The 21,180-nt window shown below is 48.5% G+C and overlaps 1 protein-coding gene across 2 annotated transcripts in view; it reads left to right on the plus strand.

Moving 5' to 3' along the window:
* Window positions 1-21,180, plus strand: part of RNF212 (ring finger protein 212) — a 51,146-nt gene that overhangs the window by 5,605 nt on the left and 24,361 nt on the right. For both annotated transcript variants that reach the window (XR_550253.1, XM_008569287.1), the window contains exons 3-8: window positions 8,441-8,515; window positions 11,282-11,338; window positions 12,792-12,850; window positions 18,399-18,451; window positions 18,536-18,596; window positions 20,560-20,605. Coding sequence is in view for 1 of the 2 variants with exons in the window: in XM_008569287.1 (XP_008567509.1) it covers window positions 8,441-8,515; window positions 11,282-11,338; window positions 12,792-12,850; window positions 18,399-18,451; window positions 18,536-18,596; window positions 20,560-20,605 (351 nt within the window). In the remaining variant the exon portion in view is untranslated. The remainder of the gene's footprint in view (window positions 1-8,440; window positions 8,516-11,281; window positions 11,339-12,791; window positions 12,851-18,398; window positions 18,452-18,535; window positions 18,597-20,559; window positions 20,606-21,180) is intronic.

Genomic DNA, 21,180 nt, shown 5'->3' on the forward strand with positions numbered 1-21,180 from the left:
TCTTTTAATTCTATTTTTCCATGAACTTTTTGCTTTTTTTTTTTTTTTTTTTTTTTGTCTTTTTTCGTGACCGGCAACGGATCGCAACCCTCAGTGTCGTGCCCGGACCGGACCGGGACCGGCAACGGAATTGCAACCCTCGGTGTTGCACCCGCACCTCGCTCAGCCAGTGAGCGGCCAGTCTGTATGTGGGATCCGAACCCTCGGCGGGAGCCACTGGGCCAGCCCCTCCATGAACTTTTTGAAGTACCCTTCTATAAGCTCCTTAAGAGAGTGACACAATTTGGTTTTTTGTAGGGGTCATATATACTTAAGAGGGTTGTTGATAAAGCAAGTTTAAAATAGATTACAGCTGCAATAGAATTTATACAATGCCTTTTGTTCTAATTGCAAAGTGCATCAGTTTAACTTGATATTGATAAAAACTTAGTTACAAATGATTGTTTTCTTCTACACCTGCTCTCCAAAATGTGCATTTGGAGTGATGTTTTAAAATATCATAATTGGATTTTTTGTGATTACAAATATACAAAGTTACACAAAATGTATATAATACAGAAAATCAAAATGGCAAATGTGAAAGTTCTCCCAGTCTTGTTTCCCAAAGATGACGGTGGCCACGAGATTGGAACCTGTTCTCTTTGTGTTACTGTGACTTATCTATTTACCAAAATAATGTTTTCTTAGTTGACATTCTGGTTTGGGCACACCCATTCTCTTTTTAAATGACTGCATAATATTTTACTATTTTCCTATTGACAAGCGTTTGGGTTTTTTTAGTTTTTCATTGTTTCAAACTACTTTATAGTCAAAATTTTTTACCAATCTCTCGTGACACTTGGAAGAATGTTTCTGCTGCATAAATGTCTAGAAATTGGAAAGCAAAAGCAAAAGATTAAATGTTTGCATTTTTAATAGAAAGCACCTTATTCTCCAAATATATGGCAGTTTAAACTCTCAATTGCAGTGCCTGTTTCTGCTGCTTGCACAGTTGCATAGCACCATGCCCTGTCACATGCTGAGGCTTGAGCCTGGCAAGAGGAGACCTTGGGCCTTTCTCTAGCTTCTGGGGTTGAATGTTTATTTTAGTTATTTATTTATTTTTGTCCTTTTTGAGACCGGCCGCACCGCGCTCAGCCAGTGAGCGCTGTGAGCGCACCGGTCATCCCTATATAGGATCCGAACCAGCTGCAGGAGCGCTGCTGCACTCCCAGCACCTCACTCTCCCGAGTGCGCCACGGGCTCGGCCCTGGGGTTGAATGTTTAACTCGTTTATTTTCTTTCTTGATTCCTAATAAATATGTTGAAGACCATCCACTTCCTGATGTGTACTGCCATTCTGTATTACTTTGAGTACTGCTTTTTAATATCATTTTAAAATCTCTAATCTTTTTATTTCTTTTTCAACTTATGAATTTTTGAAAGAATATTCTTTAATTTCTAAGTGGTTAGATTTTAGCTCCACTATCATTTTTAGAGTTAATTTTTAGTTGTATGGCATTATGACCAGAGATTATAGGTATATGGTTTCTTTTTTTTTTTTTTTTTTTAAAGATGACCGGTAAGGGGATCTTAACCCTTGACTTGGTGTTGTCAGCACCACGCTCACCCAGTGAGCAAACCGGCCATCCCTATATGGGATTCGAACCCGTGGGCTTGGTGTTATTAGCACCGCACTCTCCCGAGTGAGCCCCTATGGTTTCATTTTTTAATTATCAAGGTTTTCATTGTGTTTTAGTACATGGTAATTGTTAATATTCTATGGGTGTTTGGAAAAAATACGTTCTTTTGTTCTTTGTGACTGAGCAAAGCTGTTCAAAATGTGGACGTGGCTCCTGCTTCTCTTCCTCTCACACCCGTGTTCTATACCTTCGGCAAACTATGTGGCTCTTCCTCTAGCAGTCTCTGCAGAATCCACGGCCTCCTCCCTGTTGCTCCATCCCCCACAGGAGCTGCTGGTCATCCCTGCAGCCAGAAGGATCTGCTTAGACCTAGGACAGATCTGTGCCTTCACGTGTCCCAGCTTTCCAGGAATAAAACCCAAGTTCCCTCATGTCCCTGGGCTCTGTGGCCTGGCCCGGCTGCAACCCTGCTGCTCCTGGAGCAAGGTGCTTCCCTAGTTCTTGGCTTTTCCCTGGCCACTCTGCTTGAAATGTTCTCTCAGGTGGCTGCAAGCTCCATCCCCCACAGCTATCAAGTCTTTGGGAATGTCATCTCATCAGGAGACTGTCCCCGGCTGCTCTGTGTAATGGTGGCTTCTTTGTGACCTGCAGCAGGGAGGACGCTTTACATTGTAGCCCAGTGTGCACATCCATGTGTGTGCACATCCGTGAAATAAGTTTCACAAAACAATGTTTGTCCTAAATGCAGGGCCCTCTGATGGCTTCTGTTCTGATCTTTTCTCTTTCTGTAGAACAAAACACGTTGTAAGCTGATTTCCCTGACCTGCGGGTGATAGGCATTGCTGTATAAGAGGTCCCCTCTGGCTCTCTGTCCTTCACCCTGCTTTATTCTGCTTCACGGCATGTGTCACCAACCAGCATACATTTATGTGTCGATTTGTTTGTCATCAAAATAGGCCACTAATGTCACACACAAAATAGGGCACTGCTGTAGCAATCAGTAGCAGGTGGCAGGAGGGTAGGGCAGACTGAAGTCAGTGCCTGCTGGATGTGGGAGGCAACCAGATGCCCAGGAGGGAAACCTCTGGAGAGCACAGAACAGAGCAGGAGGGATGTGCCAGCCTCCAAATGTGCCTCCCTGAGGAACTACAAGAAAGGATGAGCTGAGGCCATCATGGGCCTTCGAGCAAAGAGAGAAAGGAAAGGCTGCAGTGAGGAGATGAAGGGCCCAAGTGGGAAGGGATGAGTCTCGAGTGACAAAGCCTAAAAGCCTGAGCAGGGCAGGCTGCCTCCCTTCACTTAGCAGGACCTCCAGCAGGCAGAACTAGGGGCTGGAGGTTGGCAGACCAGAGAACTCTCCCAGGATGCAGGAAGAGTCGCAGTTTAACCAGCATCCTCCAGGGAGGAGCCCCATGGCGCCTGCCCATAGGCTCCTCCTTATGTGGATTGGAGACTGCCATGTTCTCCTAACCGTAACTCTCTTCCCTGTTTCACTGGGAGTGTTTCCTAGTCCTGCGTCTGTGCCCCATTAGACGTCAGGTCATGGCGAGGTCATGGAAGTGGTCCTTGGCTTTGTAGTTCATAGGTTGCAGACCAAACTGGGACCTGAGGAAGAGGACCACATGTCGCCCAAGAACCTTGGCTGTGCTGTGGACGCAATGGCAGTGGTGTTTGGGGGTGCCCCATGGAGGGAGCGACTTTCTATATAGAGGAGGAGTGAAGTCGATACGACCGATCAGAATGACAGAACACAGCCAGCCTGGGTGCATGTCCCCCAGACCTCCCTTCCTGAACACCTAGCTAGCCTTGGTCTCCCTGCCTGCCCTCCTGTGATAGAATGTGAGTGGGAGCAGTGAAGGCCACTTCCAGGTCTGACCCATGAAAATAGCCTCTTGCGCAGCCCTCCACCCTCCTGCCCCTTTGCAGGCTGATGCTACATGGAGGGCCCTGAGGGCAGAGCTGCCGGTCACCTACTGAGCAGGCCAAGAAACAAATATCCCCCACAAGAGCCCCCGAGACATAGAGGTTGTCAGATACACCAGTTGGCCTGCATTGGTCTTTACATGCCCATGTAAATTTTGGAATCAATTTGTTAATTTCCAGTGACACAAAATCCTATTGTGATTTTTATTTTGCACTTGATTGATAATACAATTTAGGGAAAATTGATATCTGTGTGATATTGACTCTTCTGTGAACATGGCACATACCTCCGTTCATTTAGATATTCTCTAATTTCTCTCGGTAACACTTTATAGTTTTCTTTTGAGAGGCCTTATGCATCACTGTTAACATTATTCTTAGGAATTTGATGATTTGGGGTAGTTTTTTAAAATATCGTCTCAAGTGTTTATTTCTAGCATATTAAAGTGCAGTTAGTTTTCTTTACACTAGCAACCTTGCTAAATGTACTTGATAATTTTATTGGTTTATGTGTAGAGTCTTCTAGAATATTACTTACACAATCATGTCATTTTTGAATAAGACTGTTTTATGTCTCCTTTTCTAATCTGTATGCCGTTTTCTGTCTTTACTGTGTTGGCCGGAATCTCCAGTACAGTGCAGGGTAGAAATGCTGATGACAGCACATGCCATGCCTGTTTCCTGGCATTAGCATCAAGCTTTCAGGATTTCACCACTAACTGTGTGTGTGCACTAATTATATTTGCTAAGGGTTTTCTAAAATCATGAATGGTGTTGAATTTTATTAATGCTTTTTTCTATAGATATTGAGATTATCATCTAACTTTTCTACCTTATTTTGTTAATGTGGTGAGTTGCTTTTATTTTTAAAACTCTAAACCCACCTTAGGTTCCAGGAATAAACACAACTTCACGGCAATGCAGCACAGCTCACCTATATCCATGTATTCAGCTCTTGTTTTGCACCTGTGATCACGTGAGAGCTGGACCTGTAGTTTTCCTTTTTTATAACAAAGGTTTTGTAAATCGGGGTTATTCTGGCCTCATAAAAGGAGTTGGAAATTATTTTCTTTCTCTTTTCTGGAAAAATTTTTGTAAGATTGGAGTTATTTCTTCAAACATTCAGTAGAATTCAGGAGTGACAATTTGGACCTTGAAGGTTTTTTCAAGGGAAGTTATTTAACTAGGGATTTAATTTCTTTATTTGGTATATACTTTTTAGTGTTTCTAATTCTTCTCAGATCCATTTAAGTAAGTTGTCTTTTTCTAGGAACTTCATCTAAATTTTTAGATTTTTTGTCATCAACTTGTTTATAATCGTCTTGTATTTTTAATGTTTGTAAGTTCTGTAATGATGCCCCTTTTTCTTTTCTTTTCTTTTTTTTTTTTTTTTTTTTTTCCTTTTTTTAATTTCTTTATTTGGTATATACTTTTTAGTGTTTCTAATTCTTCTCAGATCCATTTAAGTAAGTTGTCTTTTTCTAGGAACTTCATCTAAATTTTTAGATTTTTTGTCATCAACTTGTTTATAATCGTCTTGTATTTTTAATGTTTGTAAGTTCTGTAATGATGCCCCTTTTTCTTTTCTTTTCTTTTTTTTTTTTTTTTTTTGTCCTTTTTGAGACCAGCCGCACCGTGCTCAGCCAGTGAGTGCTGTGAGCGCACCAGTCATCCCTATATAGGATCCAAACCCGTGGAGGGAGCACTGCTGCGCTCCCAGCGCCGTGCTCTCCCGAGTGCGCCACGGGCTCGGCCCCCCTTTTTCATTTTAATAGTGGTTATTGTTCAGGTTCTCTTTTTTTCTTGACCAGTCTTGCTGTGTTTATTGATTTTTATTGGTATTTTCAAAATAAAAATTTTTGGCTCTTTTATCTTCTCCATTTTATATTTGTTTTCTATTTTATTCTTTTTATCATTTCCTTTTTCCTTTGTATTTAATTTGTTATCTAAGATGGGTGCTGAGCATCAATTTTCAACCTTTCCTTTCTAATGTTTACATTATAGGATTATAACTTTCCCTCTGTTCATCTTTGCCTGCATTATATATATTTGGCTGTATTATATTTTCATTATCTCTCAGTTTTTGAAATTTCTCCTCAGTTTCTCCTATGACCCAAGTGTTATCTAGAAGTATATTGATTAATTTCTAAATACTTGGGAATTTTTAGTTATCATTTCTATCAATTTTATTGGAATATAAGTCCTGTGAATTGAATGTCTCCTCAGAACTCATCGAAGTTTGATACCCATTGTAGCAGTGTTAAGGTGGGAAATGTGACTATGGTATCTGAAAGGCAGGGCCTTAAAGAGGTGATTGGATCCTGAGAACCATACTCTTATGAGTGAATTGACTCATGCTCTAGTGAATGGTTGAGTGGGCTGTCACAGGAGGGACACTTGGGGCTTCGTAAGGAGAGCAGGTGAGCACGTGGGAGAGCTCTTGCCATTTTCTTGCCACGTGACACCCTGTGTCACCATGGGAGTCTGCACATGTCCCCACCAAGAAGGTGGCCCTCACCAGATGTGCCCCCTGGACTATGGACTTCCCAGCCTCCAAAACTGTAAGAAATAAATTTTGTTTCTTTTGAATTACCCAGTATCAGGTCTTCTGTTATAAGTAACAGAAAATGGACTAATACACATTGGCAAGTACACAAATTATAAGTATATATAGTTCAGTGAATTTATCATGATCATAACTAGTTCCCAGATCAGAAAACATTAGTTTATGGTTATCCTGGAGATTACAGCAGGCAATCTTGACTTTTTAAAGTCTGGTGTGATTAGAGTTTCCTGACGATGCAGACCTCGGAATGCTTTCATGTCATCTCCCTTCCTCCTGCCCTCTCCCAGGTACTCCTCTGAGTGTTGACTCTTGCTGCACGCTGACCCTGCAGCCCAGTCCTGTGGCAGCAGCTCATGTTCAGTGAGGTCCCCATAGGTCCCCCCTCTCTTGCTCTCGTTTCCTCCTGAGTCCCTATGCTCCTGCCAGGGATCCCTTTTCCTACCTTCAAGGAATTCCTTTTATTATTTCTTCAAGTTTGCATCTGTTGCTGACAAGTTCTCTTAGTTTCGTTTGTTCGAAAATCATCCCCCTCTTTTTTTGTCTTTATTTTTGAAGTATATTTTCACTGGGTTTAGAATTCTTTGTTGAAAATTAATGCTTTTTAGCATTTTGAAAATATCACAGGCTGTCTAGTTGCTCAGTGGATTGGATCCCTATACTGGCCAGCTGCCAAAACAAAAAAATGTCCCTCCCTTGTTTATCTATCTTTGCTTTTCTGCAGTCAGACATTTGTGTGTGTGTGACCGTGGTCATCTGTATAGTTCTCCTGCTCGGGCTTCCCTGGGATTGTGAGTCTGTACCATGATGGCATTTGTTGATTTTGGCAACTCTGTGGCTGTTCTATCTCCACGCTTACCTCCTGTTCCATTCTGGGGCCCCCTCACCTAGAAGGCTGAGGGGCCAGATAGAGCTGTGACAGCTTCTTGAGTGTTCCTGTTACTGGTCCATGGAGCTGTGTGTCTTGTTCTGCATGCTTCTTTGTGTTTGTATCTTTAGATAACTGTGACCACGGGTGCTCACTGAGGCCTAGCATGGTCGAGACTGTGTGGTGCACTGTTCCCACATGGTGTCTCCTGGTACTCAGCACGGCCTGGCCTGTTTCTGCTCCTGTTTTACACATGGGGAGACTGAGGCACAGAGTGGTTAGGTGTCTCACAACTGATAAGCCAGGGTCGCAGGCCGAGTGTGTGCAGAGTGGGACTCAGGCTGGACTCTGAGCTCCTGTCCTGTCCTGTGGGGCATGCTGCCTGTGCCTTTGCAGTTTGGTATGGGGGAGGGGTGGGTGGGTGCAGGAACTCCCCACATCCTGGCCAGAGCATGGTCTCCCCTCTGCTGGGTCCAAGCCGCTCGCTAGGAGGATCTCACCTCTATGGTGCTGCCTGGCCTCTGCCCTCAGAGGCCTGAAGTGACTGTGGAATGAGTTCAGAGCCATCTCCTCTGTGCCCAGCCTGCTCATTGTGGCTGGTGCACTGACTGGAGCCTGTCTGTGCTCTGTCTTCTAGAATTCCTCAAAGGGTCTGGAGTACTCAAGGCACCATTTCCTATTTTCTGCGCTAATTCAGTATTTTCTCCTGACTAATTTCACTGTCATTTCAGTGGGATTTGGGGAGAGCAGGTAGGGAAGTGGTTGCCTCAGGTGACAATCTAGACCCTTGTAAACACTCTCCCTTCTGAGCCAGAGGATGGAGGAGGGAGGACCGAGGTTCTTCCCACGTTTTTTGGTCTGGTGTGTGCCCTCATCCGGCACATTATGCATGCCATGCCGTTCTGTGTCTGGCAACAGCAACTCCTCCCAGGTTCATGCCCAGGATGGCTGTCACCCTGATACTTGGTCTAGCATGGTCCTGGTAGGGGGAGGGGGAGCAAGGCATGTTGCAGGCCTTCTGGAAGAAAGTCAGGAGCGTCTGCATTAGGGACTGACTCTAAGTAGGCAAATGCCATTCCTTAAACCCTTGTTCTTTCCTAAGTCCCTTATGCTTGCTTTTTAAATCACTCAGTAAGGGTCTGTGGCTGCACTTATGCTCGCTGCTCTTTGTGCGTGGCCTGTGCCCGGGGACTTCCCTCAGGCACCCTTTAACCCCTGCCAAGAGCCCTTCTACATAGGGACCTGTCTTCTTGCCTTACAAACAAGGACATGTGGCCCTCTCCTGCCATGACTGCCCAGGCAGCCAGGACGTTTGGCCCCCTGCTGATGCCCCCCCACCCCTACCCCATTGGCTGTTTCTTTCATCTGCGGTTCATCCTAGACCTTGAAGTACAATTTTCTACCTCGTGGCCAGCAGCGTTTCTTAGAAGCAATAAATGTAGAGTCATTTTCTTTCTCTTTCAGACAAGCTCAGAGATTCAGGCATTCTTTATGGGCATAGATGATCTGTGTAAGAAGTACTCCAGAGAAACCTCCCAGGTGAGTGTGGCTTGGCTCTGGGGAGACCTGGGGACACGATCTCATGTGTTATATTTTCTGGAGGCAAGTCTCTTCACGTGTGTGAGCAGCAAGTATTTTCTGCCTTTTGCGGGGTGTTCTTTTCGTTTGTTTCTCGAAACATTTGCAGCACAAAAGCTTTTAATTTTGACAAAATTCATGTGATCTGTTTGGTTGCTGCTGGTGGTGCTTTTGGTGCCACATTGAGACACAAGTGATCTCAGTTCAGCTCTGGGGTCCTTTGGGCAGGATGCCCCCAGTATTCACAGTGGACATACCCTAGAACCTCAGCTGGAAGCTCCCCTGCCCACCTGGATTCAGGGCGGCAGTTTTCTTCTTGGTGCTCTTCTGATGGTCACCTTCTGCCCACCAGGCTGCAAACTTCTGCTTAGTTCTTGTTGTGGTGTTTGCCACAGACAGCGTCTCAAGTCTCAGGGTCCCAACACCGCAGTGAGATCACAGGCCTGGAGCATAGACCACCTCCAGTGGAGTCTCGGAGGCTGGTCCCCCGACCCAGTACAGACACAGCGACATGTGGACTAGTGGGTCTAGGCTACCCCCAGCTCACAAGTGTCTTCACTCTGGGGCTAGTCCCTTCTGCAGTTCAAATGCCCACCTGCAGGCTTCACAGAATAGCCCATTTCCTCCTCTTGCTAAGCTTTTGCAGGGTTTAGGGATGCTTCCCTGTGGCCCAGTCCCTACCACAGCCACACATGCCTTGCCAAGTCAGTATCTGCCTGGGGTGGGGCAGAGTGAGCCACAGAGGCCTGTGTGCTGCCTCTCACCATGGTCTTTATCTGAAAGTAGCCCACAAAGGAAGAGCCACCTCCCTCTCGACAGGCCTCTGCGGGCCCAGCGCCCACACAATCGGGAGCCCACATGCTGACACTGGCGTGGACATGTGCTCCCCACATGCTAGTACTTTCTGTTCCTTGGAATTCCAGCCTGCGTGAAGATAGTGTGGTTTAGGGGTCTGTGCATAATGTTCCTCTCTTCCTGCCTCAGATGTGGAACCTGTTGAGCAATAGGACAGTGGAGACAGGCCGGCTGTCAGTCCACTCCTTGCTAAGGGCAGCTGGAGAACATGGTTATCAAGCTGCTGCCTAAACTTCCCATCTCCACCAGCCTGTCTGAGCTCTAGAGCTCGGATGGCCCTGCCTTGCCTGCCCTGCATGTGTCTGAGATGGAAAGGGAAGAAAAGGCACATCCACCATATCACAGATCACACAGGTGAGCTTACCAAGTCCTCACAGGAGTGCGTGGAGCCAGAGGAGCAGAGGCTCCCTGCCCTGCAGGGGTGTGGTGGTTCCCACAGACTGTGCCTCAGAGAAGCGCCATGACACAGGTGCCCTTGCACTGGCCATGGAGGAAGTGTGAGCATTCACCTGAGCAGGCAGCAGCACCAGAGGACTCTGGACTCAGTCAGGGAAGGTGCTCTGGGACGTGGCCTGCAAAGTGCTCAGGGATCCTTGTGAGCCTCAGGAGCCCCTCTGCCACCCTCTTCATAGTCTATGTGGGCAACACCTGGGGTTGTCATCCCCCCTTAGCTGAGACACGAATCTCTTGTCTCGTGAAGCAGAGAGCTCTCCTCAGGAGACTCAGAGCTCTGAATCTCTCCAAAAATGCAGCATCCGGGAGCTCAGGAGACTGAAGAGGATGCTGTCCCTCCTGACCTGGAGTAGGGGTCCTAGCATGGCCATCGACTGCAGACGGCTCACGTCATGGAGGAGGGGCCTGAAGGGCTGTCGCTGGGCAAGGTTCCTTTCCACAGTGGAATTTTCTCCCTGTTTGCACTGGACCAGGGAGCCATGCAGAAGGTGCAGGCTGTTCTCTCATGTTTGTGTTATGACAGGAGATTGCGAGGATGGGGTGAAGTGAGTGATGTCTTTATGGGGTGCTGACTCTAAATGCCAGTTTAACCCACGTCAGCCCTGTTGTCTCAGCCATGCAGCAAGTAGAAGAAAGTGTTGGCTGCAGCAACAACAGTGCAGCACTCCAGAGGGCAGGCGCCATTGTCTGGAAACTGCTTGTGGGAAGTCGCTCTTCCCCTGAGTAAACCACAGACAACTGTTTCTCGCTTATGTTTGCACTCTCAGAAACTTAGTTCCGGCTGTGTATGCAGCAAACATGGACTTTGGGGCTCGTGTAAATGGAAAGACCAGGGGGCTGCTGGCTTCAGGTGTAGCTGGTTTTGGCAGTTCTGACAGGCCACCAGGCCCTCGTCTAGCTCCCCTGGTCTCTTTCCACCCACCCACCCCATCCACATATCAGTTTCAGGATGTTCTCTCATAGGCACTGTTTGGTCAGGAGGCCATTCCTGGAACCAGTCCCCGTTGTCAAAGGGTCAGCACGCTGTGGTTGGCCCAGCGTGGGCCAGCGTCCCACCCTATCACCAGGAGGAGAGTGCCACTGAAATAGCTCAGACAGGAGAGGTCACCCGGGACCTTCCCATGGAGCAAGCTGAGCTGCGCCTGTGCTGGTGTGTGGCTGTTTGTTGCTGGCATTTGTTCACTCCTCCACATCCGTACTCTGGGCAGTGCTGGCTGTAGGTGGCAGCCAGCAGCCCCTGGCCTGGCAGAATCCACATCTAGGGGGAGGAGACAAGTGTCTGTTGGGGAAATAGCACATAAAACAGAGCTCGCTGTGGCCTGTATTTAAAGCTCCTTCCAGGCTCTGCTGCCCCGTGACAGTGTCGTACAATAGCAGCCACTGGCCAGTGTCAGCCACTGAAATGTGTTATCTTCTCAGATTTCAGAATTTCAAGAAAAACACAGGAAGAGATTGTTAGCCTTCTATAGAGAAAAGGTAAATTGAATTGAATTATTGTCTCTTGAAGTTTTTGACCTTTTAATTTAAATGTCAGACTTGTTATCTAACACCATGTTCTTAAAGGGTTGACCAGCCAGATGCAAGATCTGTTTCTCTTTGCTTCTCCAGCTATGGGGACATGTCACTGTCCCCTTCTGACCATCAGCCTGTGTACCCAGCACCTGTCAGTAGCCCCTGGGGTGGGCACCCTCCCCCTTCTCAGCACCAGGAGTAGCGTCAGAGCCTCTGAGGTGTGGGAGGCAGCCTAGAGGCTTCTCTACTCAATCGTGTTGTTTTTTTTTAATGAAAGTCCTTTTGAAAAAACTTTGAAGGTTGTGAAGTGAGTAAAGAAGCCTGGCTTTAAAGCCATGGACCCCGGGCCTTGCTCAAGTGTGGAGGCCATCGAGGCCCTGCTGCCTCTTCTCTGCATGAGCACGGGGGTTGTGAGGGTGCTTGGTTTCTGCACACAGCCAGGTCTGGAAGGGGCGCATCGTCCTGGCCCTGGCCTGGCCCTGCCCCGGCTCTGGCCTGGCCCTGCCCCTCTGTCTTGTCCTTCCACTCCCTGGCCCACCACAGCCCCATCTGACTCCCCAGAAGCTGCCCCCAGAATCCTACCTGGAGGCTTCTTGTCACGTGCCTAGCCTTGGCTAAGCATTTTGTGTCCGTTATCTTCTCTATCCTCACAGCAAATCTAAAGGATAGGTAATGTTAACCACCTTTTACAGACATGACCATAGGACTGGAGAATTAAATTGCTACCTCAAGGTCTTGCAGCTGCCAAGTGGCAGGGCCAGGGCCTGACCCTGATGTCATGGCAGAGACTGCTTTTGAACTTGCCTAGCACATAAGGTGATTGTGTCATAGACCTGGAGGCCAGAGTACTCTGGCGAGCAGCTGGCATGTTGGGCTTCTGCTTGCCTATCTCAGTGAGCCAGTGTGCAGAGGATACTGGGCAGAAGCTCGTCTCTTGGGCTGCCTGGCTTAGCGCTGCACTCATGCCCCCAACGCCATGTCCTTAGGACCTGACGAACTGGACCTGATGCATATTCACTTGCAAGTAGCGTGGGGGCAACTTCATGCTGAGTAACTCACATTCTTTTTTTTTTTTTTTTTTTTTTTTCCTTTTTGTCTTTTTTACTGACCGGTAACGGGATCGCAACCCTTGGTGTTGCGCCCGCACCGGGAACCGGCAACTGGATCACAACCCTCAGTGTTGCGCCCGCACCGCGCTCAGCCAGTGAGCGGGAACCGGTCTCCACATGGGATCCGAACCCTCGGCGGGAGCGCCGCCGCGCTCCCAAGCGGCGCACTCTCCAGTGTGCCACCGGGCCGGCCCAGTAACTCACATTCTGATTTATAGTTTAAGAAACTTAGAGGGTCAGGGGGACATCTTCAGACTGTTGCTGGGCATACTCTGTCTGATAACTAGAAGTCATTTGATTATGTTTAGATCTCCACGTTGGAAGAGTCTCTTAGGACATCGAGGCTGCAGATGGAAGAGCTGCAGAGGTAAGGCCCTGCGTGTGCATGCAGGTGAGGCAGCCCTACTGTGTGTTTGGCTCCAAGATAGAGAGAGGGAGGTTGTTGTAGACGTAACTTTGTTGGTAGCCCAGGGAGCAGAGGAAGGAGCACTTTCATTTACTGGAAACTTCTGTCAAAGCAAAAAATGCTGTGGGAAAGCTGAAGGGAAGAGAAAGGAGGCAGAAAAGAGGGTGGATGAGAGATGAGTGGCTCCCCTCAGGGAGGCTGGGACTGCGGGAGGCACCTGGGAAGAGCCTCTAAGAGCCACCACAGGGCAGCCAGGGCCAGCGGGACCCCTGCAGCTGGTGATTCCTCTCTGCAGGAATCGCAGCCACTTGTGAAAGGTAAATACACGTGTATGTGGCATGTTCTGTTTATAAAGACACCCTGGTGAGTAGGCAGCACATTTCAGGAAGACACTTCCACAGTTGCCGAAATTAACCAAAAATGGTGACCCAAAGTATTACATTTCAGTACCTGGAAAGAGCCGCCACTCACAGCCCTCCCCTCTTGTCCATTCTCGCTGATCGGTGCCTTTGCCACATTGCATCTGTGCTGAGTGCACTTTTTTTTTTTTTTGCATTTAATATGCCTGGAATTTGGCATCAACAGTGTGCCATACACAGTTCAATTAACACTTCATTACATAGATACAGTGCATCTGGTATTCAGTGACATCTTAAAGCTGCACTCTAGTCTGAAGATCGAGGAGCCAGCAGCCTGTGGGTGCTCCATGTGCAAGGATGAGCACCTAGCATGTGTGTGTGTGGACACCTGTGGCCCTGTTGTGTTGGGTGGCTAAGTGGCAGGGCACATCAGGGCCATGGCCAGGAGGAGGCTATGGCTGCTGGCGACTGTTCCTGGCACAAGGCTTAGCTTTGCCTGCTGTATTAGTCTGTTTGTATTGCTATAACAAAATACCTGGAACTGGGTAATTTAGAAAGAAAACAAAATGTATTGTTTAGTTTCTGAGGCTGGGAAGTCCAAAGTCCATCCAGTGGTGGCAGCAGTGACCTAGGGGTCTCACACTGCAAGATGGTGGAAACAGAGAGAGCAGAGAGACTAACCTCCTTATTCACTCTCTTTCTAAAGCCCTTGAACCACGCCCCTGACCACCATTTTTAATCCATTCACTACTGCACGGTCCTACAATCCAATCACCTCCTCAAGGTTCCACCTTTCAATTCCCATAATAGGATTTCCCACCCTCTTAACAGTCACAGTGGGGGCCAAGTTTCTAATACATAAAACAGAAGGATACAATTCAAGCTTCAGGGAGTTTTGGGGGGACATAATTCAATCCACTATATTCCACCCCTGGCGCCCCCAAAACTCATGTCCTTTCACATGCAAATACATTCATTTCATCCCCAAAGTCTTAACTTGTTTTAACTCAAAAGTCCAAAGTTCAAAGTCCCATCTGTGAAATCAATACAAGTTATCTGCTTCCAAGATACAGTGGTGAGACAAGTATAAGGTACATATTCCCACTCAAAAAGGGAGAAATAGGCCAAAAGAAACGGGTAACAGGTCCTAAACAAGTCCAAAACCCAGCAGGGCAGGCATTCAGTCTCAAAGCTGGTGAATCATGTACCCTGACTCCATGTTCAATGTCCTCTGCACGCTGGTGTGGGGGTTGGGTCCCCAAGTCCTCAGGCAGCTCCACTCCTATGGCTTTCCTGGTCTCAGGCCACACTTCAGCTCTCCCAGGCTGGTGTTCCACTCTGGCAGCTGCACAAGTCTGGGGTCTCCATGGCTGTCCCACTCCCACAGCTCCACTTGGCATGGCCCTGATGGGGGTTGGGTCCCCAAGTCCTCAGGCAGCTCCACTCCTGTGGCTTTCGTGGTCCCAGGTGATGCTGCACCTCTTGCAGGCTGGCACTGTATGCTGTTAGCTCCACAGGTCAGGGTCTCCATGGCTCTCACGGCTTCACTAGGTATGGTGCTGATGGGGTTTCTCTGCTGCAGCTCTGACCCTGCGTTTCTTCCCAGCATTGCTCTAGTGAAGGTTGTCTGCGATGACTCTGCCCCTGCTTCAGAGCTCTTCCTGGGCTCCCAGGCTTTTCCATATTCCTTTTAAATCGGGGTGGAGGCTCCCAAGCCTTCAGAGCTCTGGCATTTTGCGAGCCTATAGACCTAACACCACGTGGACTCTGCCAAGGCTTCTGGCTTTTATTTTCCAAAGCTACACATCCAGCCACACCTGGGGCCAATTGAGCCACAGCTGGAGAAGCCAGAGCAGCTGGGGTGCCAATGTGGGGAGAAGCATCCCAAGGTGGTCCTGGGCAGTGAGCCTGTGGAGGGTGCCTCAGGCCTGTTCCCCAAGACCATTCTGTCTCCCTAGGTCTTTGGGCCTGAAATGGAAGGGTTGGCCCCAGGGGCTTCTGCAGTGCCTACTGGGCCTTTCCCCCCTTCTCTTGATAATTCATTTCTTTTGTACTAATCTTCTTAGCAAAAATTCCCTGGACTATACCCTTGCTTTTGTGGCCAGGCTGAAAGTTTTCCAATTCTTTGCCTTCTGCTTCCCTTTTAATTATGTATTCTAGCTTTATATCATGACTTTTCAGCCATAAAAGGCATGATGTAAAGCGTAGGCTGTTGCAAGTAGCCATGCAGCTTCCTGAATGCTTTGCTGCTTAGAAATTTCTTCTGTCAGACACTCTGGTTCACGACTCCTAAGTTCCAGCTGTCACAAAGTCCTAGGGCATGGACACAACGCAGCCAAGTTCCTGGCCAGTTCACAGCAAGGGTGATGTTTGCCCCAGTTTCCAATAAGTCCCTATTCATTTCTATCTGAGACCTCCTTAGAATGGCCTTTATAGTCCATATGTCTACCAGCATTCTGCTCACCACCATTTAACCAGTCTCTAAAACATTCCAAACTTTCCCTGGTTTTCTTATCTTCTAAACTCCCACCAGCAGCTAGGCTTTTTCTCACCTTTTCCTCCAAATTCTTCCAGCCTTTCCTCAACACCCAGTTCCAAAGCTGCTTCCACATTTTCAAGTATTTATTATAAGCAACACTCCACTTCTCTGGTACCAGTTTTCTGTATTAGTCCATTTCTATTGTTTATAACAAAATACCTGAAACTGGTAATTGAAAAGAAAATGAAATTTATTGCTTACAGTTTCTGAGGCTAGGAAGGCCAAAGTCCATCTGGTGGTGGTGACAGTGACCCAGGGGTCTCACATTGCAAGATGGTGGAAGCAGAGAGAAATACACACTCTTCTCTCTTAAAGCCCTCAGAACCATGCCCTTGACCACCGTTTTTAATTCATTCACTACTGCATGGTCCTACAATCCAATCACTTCTTCAAGACTCCACCTTTTGATTACCATAATGGGATTTCCCACACTCTTAACAGTCACAGTGGGGATCAAGTTTCTAATACATAAAACTTGGGGGACACAATTCAAGCTTCAGAGAGTTTGGGGGGGACATAATTCAATCCACTACACCTCCCTTGGGGTGGAATGGGCCTCTTTCAGTGGCCATTATTTTAGGTTATAAGAGTTGCTGCATGCTCGTTTTGTGACAGGTATATTCCAGGGGTCAGCAGACTCCAGGCCAAGTCCAGCCTGCAGTATATTTCACGCAGCCCCTGAACTGAGAAGGGCTTCTACATTTTTAAAAGATTGTGAAATGTGGTGCAGTGGCAGAGCAGAGTCCATTCGCCAGCTGGCCCTTGCAGAACACATTCACAGAGCCCCGCTTTACAGCATTACAAGAGAAGAGACATACATACACGCACCCAAGTGTGGAATTAATTTCATTTTTTTCTTGTTGGTGTATAATTTGCTTCTTTCTGTGGGTTCATGTTTTTCATTAATTCTGGGAGATTCCCAGCCACTATCTTTTCAAACATTGCCTCTCGCGATCCCCTTCCACAGCCTGCTGCTGCTGTCCTCCCTGTCTCTTGACCTTTTATGATCTCTGTCTCCTTAGGTCCCTTGGACAGCCTGGGATGTTTCTTCCAGCTCCCTGATTCTCTGTTTAGTGATATGGCCACCTGACTTCTCCACTGAGTTTTTATTTAACTGCTATATTAATTAACATTTCCAGAATTTTCCTGCTCATTTTTACTGCCATGTTGCTTGCTTATTATTGTGTTTCCATCTTTTACTTAGGCATTTTACGGGCAGTTTTTTATTTTCTCGTCCTGAAATCCTCAGGAATCCAAATCCGCCTTTACCCTCTGGCTGTGGCTTGAGGAAGTGTGTTTCTGGTGTGATCAGTGATCTTTGCGGAGTCGCTAGGGTTGGTCTCAACCTGTGCACACCTGATGTCGCCTGTGCTTTCCTCTAGGAGGGTTCCCGTGTGCTCTGCCTGCTGGGCTCATGCACCAAGACCACTTCTGCCCATCCTCTGCCTGTGCCTGCCTGAGGACAGTCCAGCAGTGCAGCACACCTGGTGGTGTCAGTGCTGCTGACTTCCTGCAAGACTGGCACACGACAGTGCTTTAGAGGCATCTGGAAGCAGGAGTGAGCACCCCTCACAGCGTCTGGGCCACAGCCCTGCCAGATGCAAAAGGTTTGGGCTTTTGCCCACTGTGGTCAGCTACTCATGCAGAAGGTCTTTACCCAGTACCTTGTGTGTTCTTCACGCTGTTCTAGACTTTGGCAGTTTAGAGTGAGGCAGATAGGCCAAGTGCCTGTCCTCAGGGAACTTCTGCTTGGGGGAGGGAGGTAGAAGATGAACTTACCTGTCAAGCAGGGCCATGTGCTATTGGGAGAGAAGGCGCTGGGGGACGGTGCTGGGGGTCTCAGGTGTCTGAATCGCTGTCCTATTCTTAGCTAGTTTGACCCCAAACTGGACTTATTGAGGGCAGACCTGCTCCGTATGTCAGATGCCAGTTCCTCACCCAGTGGGCCAGTGTAGCAGGTGCTCAGTGCAGAAAAGACACCAGCCCTTCTTGCCTGCATGTCTCCTGCACGTCCTGTGTGTCTGTAGGAACAGATGCTCCACCCACTCCATCTCACATCTCAAGGTCTCCACCAGGACCCATGAGGTGCAGCCGCCTTCTTTGATTGGCAGTCATGGGACGCAGCAGTCCTGAGCTGGGGTTGCAGGCTTCAGACCTCAGGCAGCGCCGTCTCTGCTCCCTGATGTCATAGAGACAGATCCAGGGGGTTGACTGACAGACTGGGAAAAACCACCACATAACTTGCCCACACTTTTCTTGCTGGCCTGAAAAACTGGTGTGTTACAACTCCTTTCGTCCTGTCCTGATTTCGTACGTTTAACACCTGCCAGTAGGTTTCTGTCCAGTAAAACTTGCACATGCTGGGGCCGTTATGTAAATGGTCACGAGCGTTGGGTTCATTTGGTGGGGTACAGGGCAGTAGAACTAATTCTGTTCTGTACAGACTAATGGGACATTTTGGAGAACTGTCAAGTTTACAAGGAGTGCCCTTTTGCAAGCCCCGTAAGAACATCTGGCTGTTTTCAAAGCGTTCTTACACTTTTAATTGGAATGAATTAGTGGGAAGTAAATTTTTGTGGTTTAATTTGATACCTTTTCTCCCTCCGTTTAGTATGAGATCGTCACAACAAGCAGCTTTCAGCACAATAAGACATTCAGTTTCAAGTAAGTAGCATAACTCTAGGAAGAGCGTGAAGATGCATGCTGCCGCGTCACGCGAGTGCACTAACATGCGGTCTTCTGTCTCAGCTCCTTCCGCAAAACCAGGGGGACGCCTATGGCAGCCGCTCAGCTCCGTGGGCCCTGACAGGTGCGTGAGTTGGGAGTGGTGAAGGAGTTTGAGAAGATCGCAGGACCCACATGTCCTTCCTGTGGACACTTTGGCACTTCTCTTCCCATCTCACTCCCTCCAAATCCCCAAATCCTGCCAATCCCCAATGGGAGGAGGAAGGAGGGTTGTACTAGACAGTCTGCAGTGTCCAGCTCCCTTAGGTACATGTCTCACATCCCTGTGAGGCTCCACTCCCCAGATCAAGAGTGTGGTCCTGACCACCCAGCCTGCGCAATCCATCCCTATGGCTGGTTTGGGAATGGTCGTGGGAGAACCTCCTGCTAAGTTGGAGTTCCAGTACCAGAGCGGCTGGCAGCCCCGCCCTAACGGGAAGTGAAGGGCGCTTGACACAGGTGTTGACAGCACGCCTTCCATAGGATACTTCTCTTACCTGGGGACGGCCTAGCGCCTGGTGGTGTGACCATGACCAGGACTCCTCTCATGGGAAACTTCTCTATACTGGACCCATGTCCAGTTAAGCCTGCCTGATCATTGCTCTTGCACTGGGGAAAACCCAGCCTGGGGCAGCCCCTGGTCCTTCTGATGGAAGTGCAGATTTAATTCACCTCCACGACAGGAAACAGTTCAAAGGTTTATCACTTATGGATCCTGAGCAGGGAGGGCTCAATGAGTTGGGAGAGCCATCCTCCATCACACGAAGCAGGATTGAAGAGTCAGGCAGAGAGGGAGAGAGGGACTTGTGGGCCCACACCTTTATTGAGGTCCAAGACATTATTCAGACAGGTGTTTTGCAGGGAGTTTTCCTCTTTTTTTTTAAAGTTTATTTATTAATATATATATATTTTTTACAGTCTATGATGTTGTTGCAGAACAGTTGAGGGGAGGAAGAGAGGGGAAGGAAATAGGGTGGAAGGAGGAGGGGTGGGGTTGAGGCCTGTGGGCCCCCCCTCATTCCTGCAAGGGAGACCAGGCGGCTTCCAGCAGTGTCTTGGTCATTGATGGGCTGGATGCAGATGTCAGGGGGATGTGGCTGAAGCCCTCATCCCTCTCCCTCCAAGCTCAGGAGCCTGGGGCGCTTCTTGCAGTGGTTCAGTGGTTGTCGCTGGGCTGGTTGTAGGTGTTGGGGCAGTGGGGGGTGGGAGGTGGGCAGGAAGTTTTCATTGGTGGGTTTAGAGCAAGCAGGCTCGAGTTCCGGAAGGTCACACTGGACTGAGAAGTGGTCACTGCAGCATATCTGCACAGCCCACAAGGGGAGAAGGTCAGCAGGGCGAGTCCAGTACGCTGCATCTAGCTGTCCCATGGGGAAATGGTCACCAGGGGAGCAGTATCTGAGGCATGTGTCTGGGTTGACTACATCGAGGAAATGGAGGGAGGCAGAGAGCTGGAAACTGTCAAGGGCAACTGAGCCCTGCTTCTGGCGCAAGAAAGATAAACATCTTCAGAATGGGTGCCGAGGGGCACACGACCATAAGAATTCACTCCACCCAGGCTGGGACCCCTGCTGGAGCTGTCAGATCACTAGCTTTAGGGGTGGAGGGCCAGCTCAGAATGAATCCAGATGGTGTTTCCCTGTCAACCTTTGGGCTCAGGAAGGAGCATGTTGAGCGTTGGTGATATAACAGGCATGGGCCAGGCAGTGAGTGTTGACAAAGCAGGTGAGACGTTCCCCTCTCAGGAGGTCTCAGTCCAGCAGGCCTCAAGTAGGAGCCAGCAGAGCCAAGAGGGGGCAGCAAAGACTCCAAGTTGTCTGGAGGTGCTGTGTGCAGACAGTGGGCAGCCAGTAAAGAGCTGTGGGCAGGGAAATGACAGTGGCCAGATCTGTGATTGACTAAGCTCTGACAGCATCATGAAGCCACAGAGAAGTCTGGACATTCATAATGTGGACAAGAGGTCCTGCTACATGTATGTGTGTTTAAGGTGATCTCATTTACTTAGAGGTAAGTCCTGGGCTCATTACTGCATCTCACTGTGTGTTTAACAGAGTGGAGTCAATGGACGTCGATCTTCCTGCTTTCCTGGCGAGAAGAGTGAGTACATTTGTCCCACCTGTTGTTCGTCTTCCGTTTGCCAGATATTTGGTACTTCCAGCTTTTCTCAGCACTCATAAACTTAACTGTTCACTTAACAGTACACCGAGCTGTAACAGTGCCTCCTCCTTGTGTGCTGGCCCCAGTGGGGAGCAACTAGGGTCATGGTTATAAACCAGGTCCTGAAGGACCGTTAAGAACCCTCCTGCTCTGTCTGGACGGCCAGGACCACAGCTGTACCTGGAGGAATGAAAGCAAGTGGGAGAGCGCAGGTCCCATGCTGGTCTCGTGCTGGCGCCATGCGTGTCAAGGAGAAGCGGCAGCGGGGCTGGTGGCCCTGCCTTCACCTGCCTTCTAGAGAAGTGGCAAGAATCCCATCAACCCGGGAGAGGAAGTGGGTCAGAAATGTGAAGGGCTGAACAATAAAAAGTGACAGCTTCAGATTGGAGAGAAAGAAGAGCAGAGCCAGAGCTCAGGAGAGCTGCAAGCCCGGCCCCCATCAGTTGTGGGGTCAGCCGCACACCAGGCAGCTCAGAAAAGGGAGTGAGGGGTATGGGGAGGGCAAGCTGTGTCCA

Source organism: Galeopterus variegatus, unplaced genomic scaffold, assembly GCF_000696425.1.
Source record: "Galeopterus variegatus unplaced genomic scaffold, G_variegatus-3.0.2 Scaffold26, whole genome shotgun sequence".
Lineage (NCBI taxonomy): Eukaryota > Metazoa > Chordata > Mammalia > Dermoptera > Cynocephalidae > Galeopterus > Galeopterus variegatus.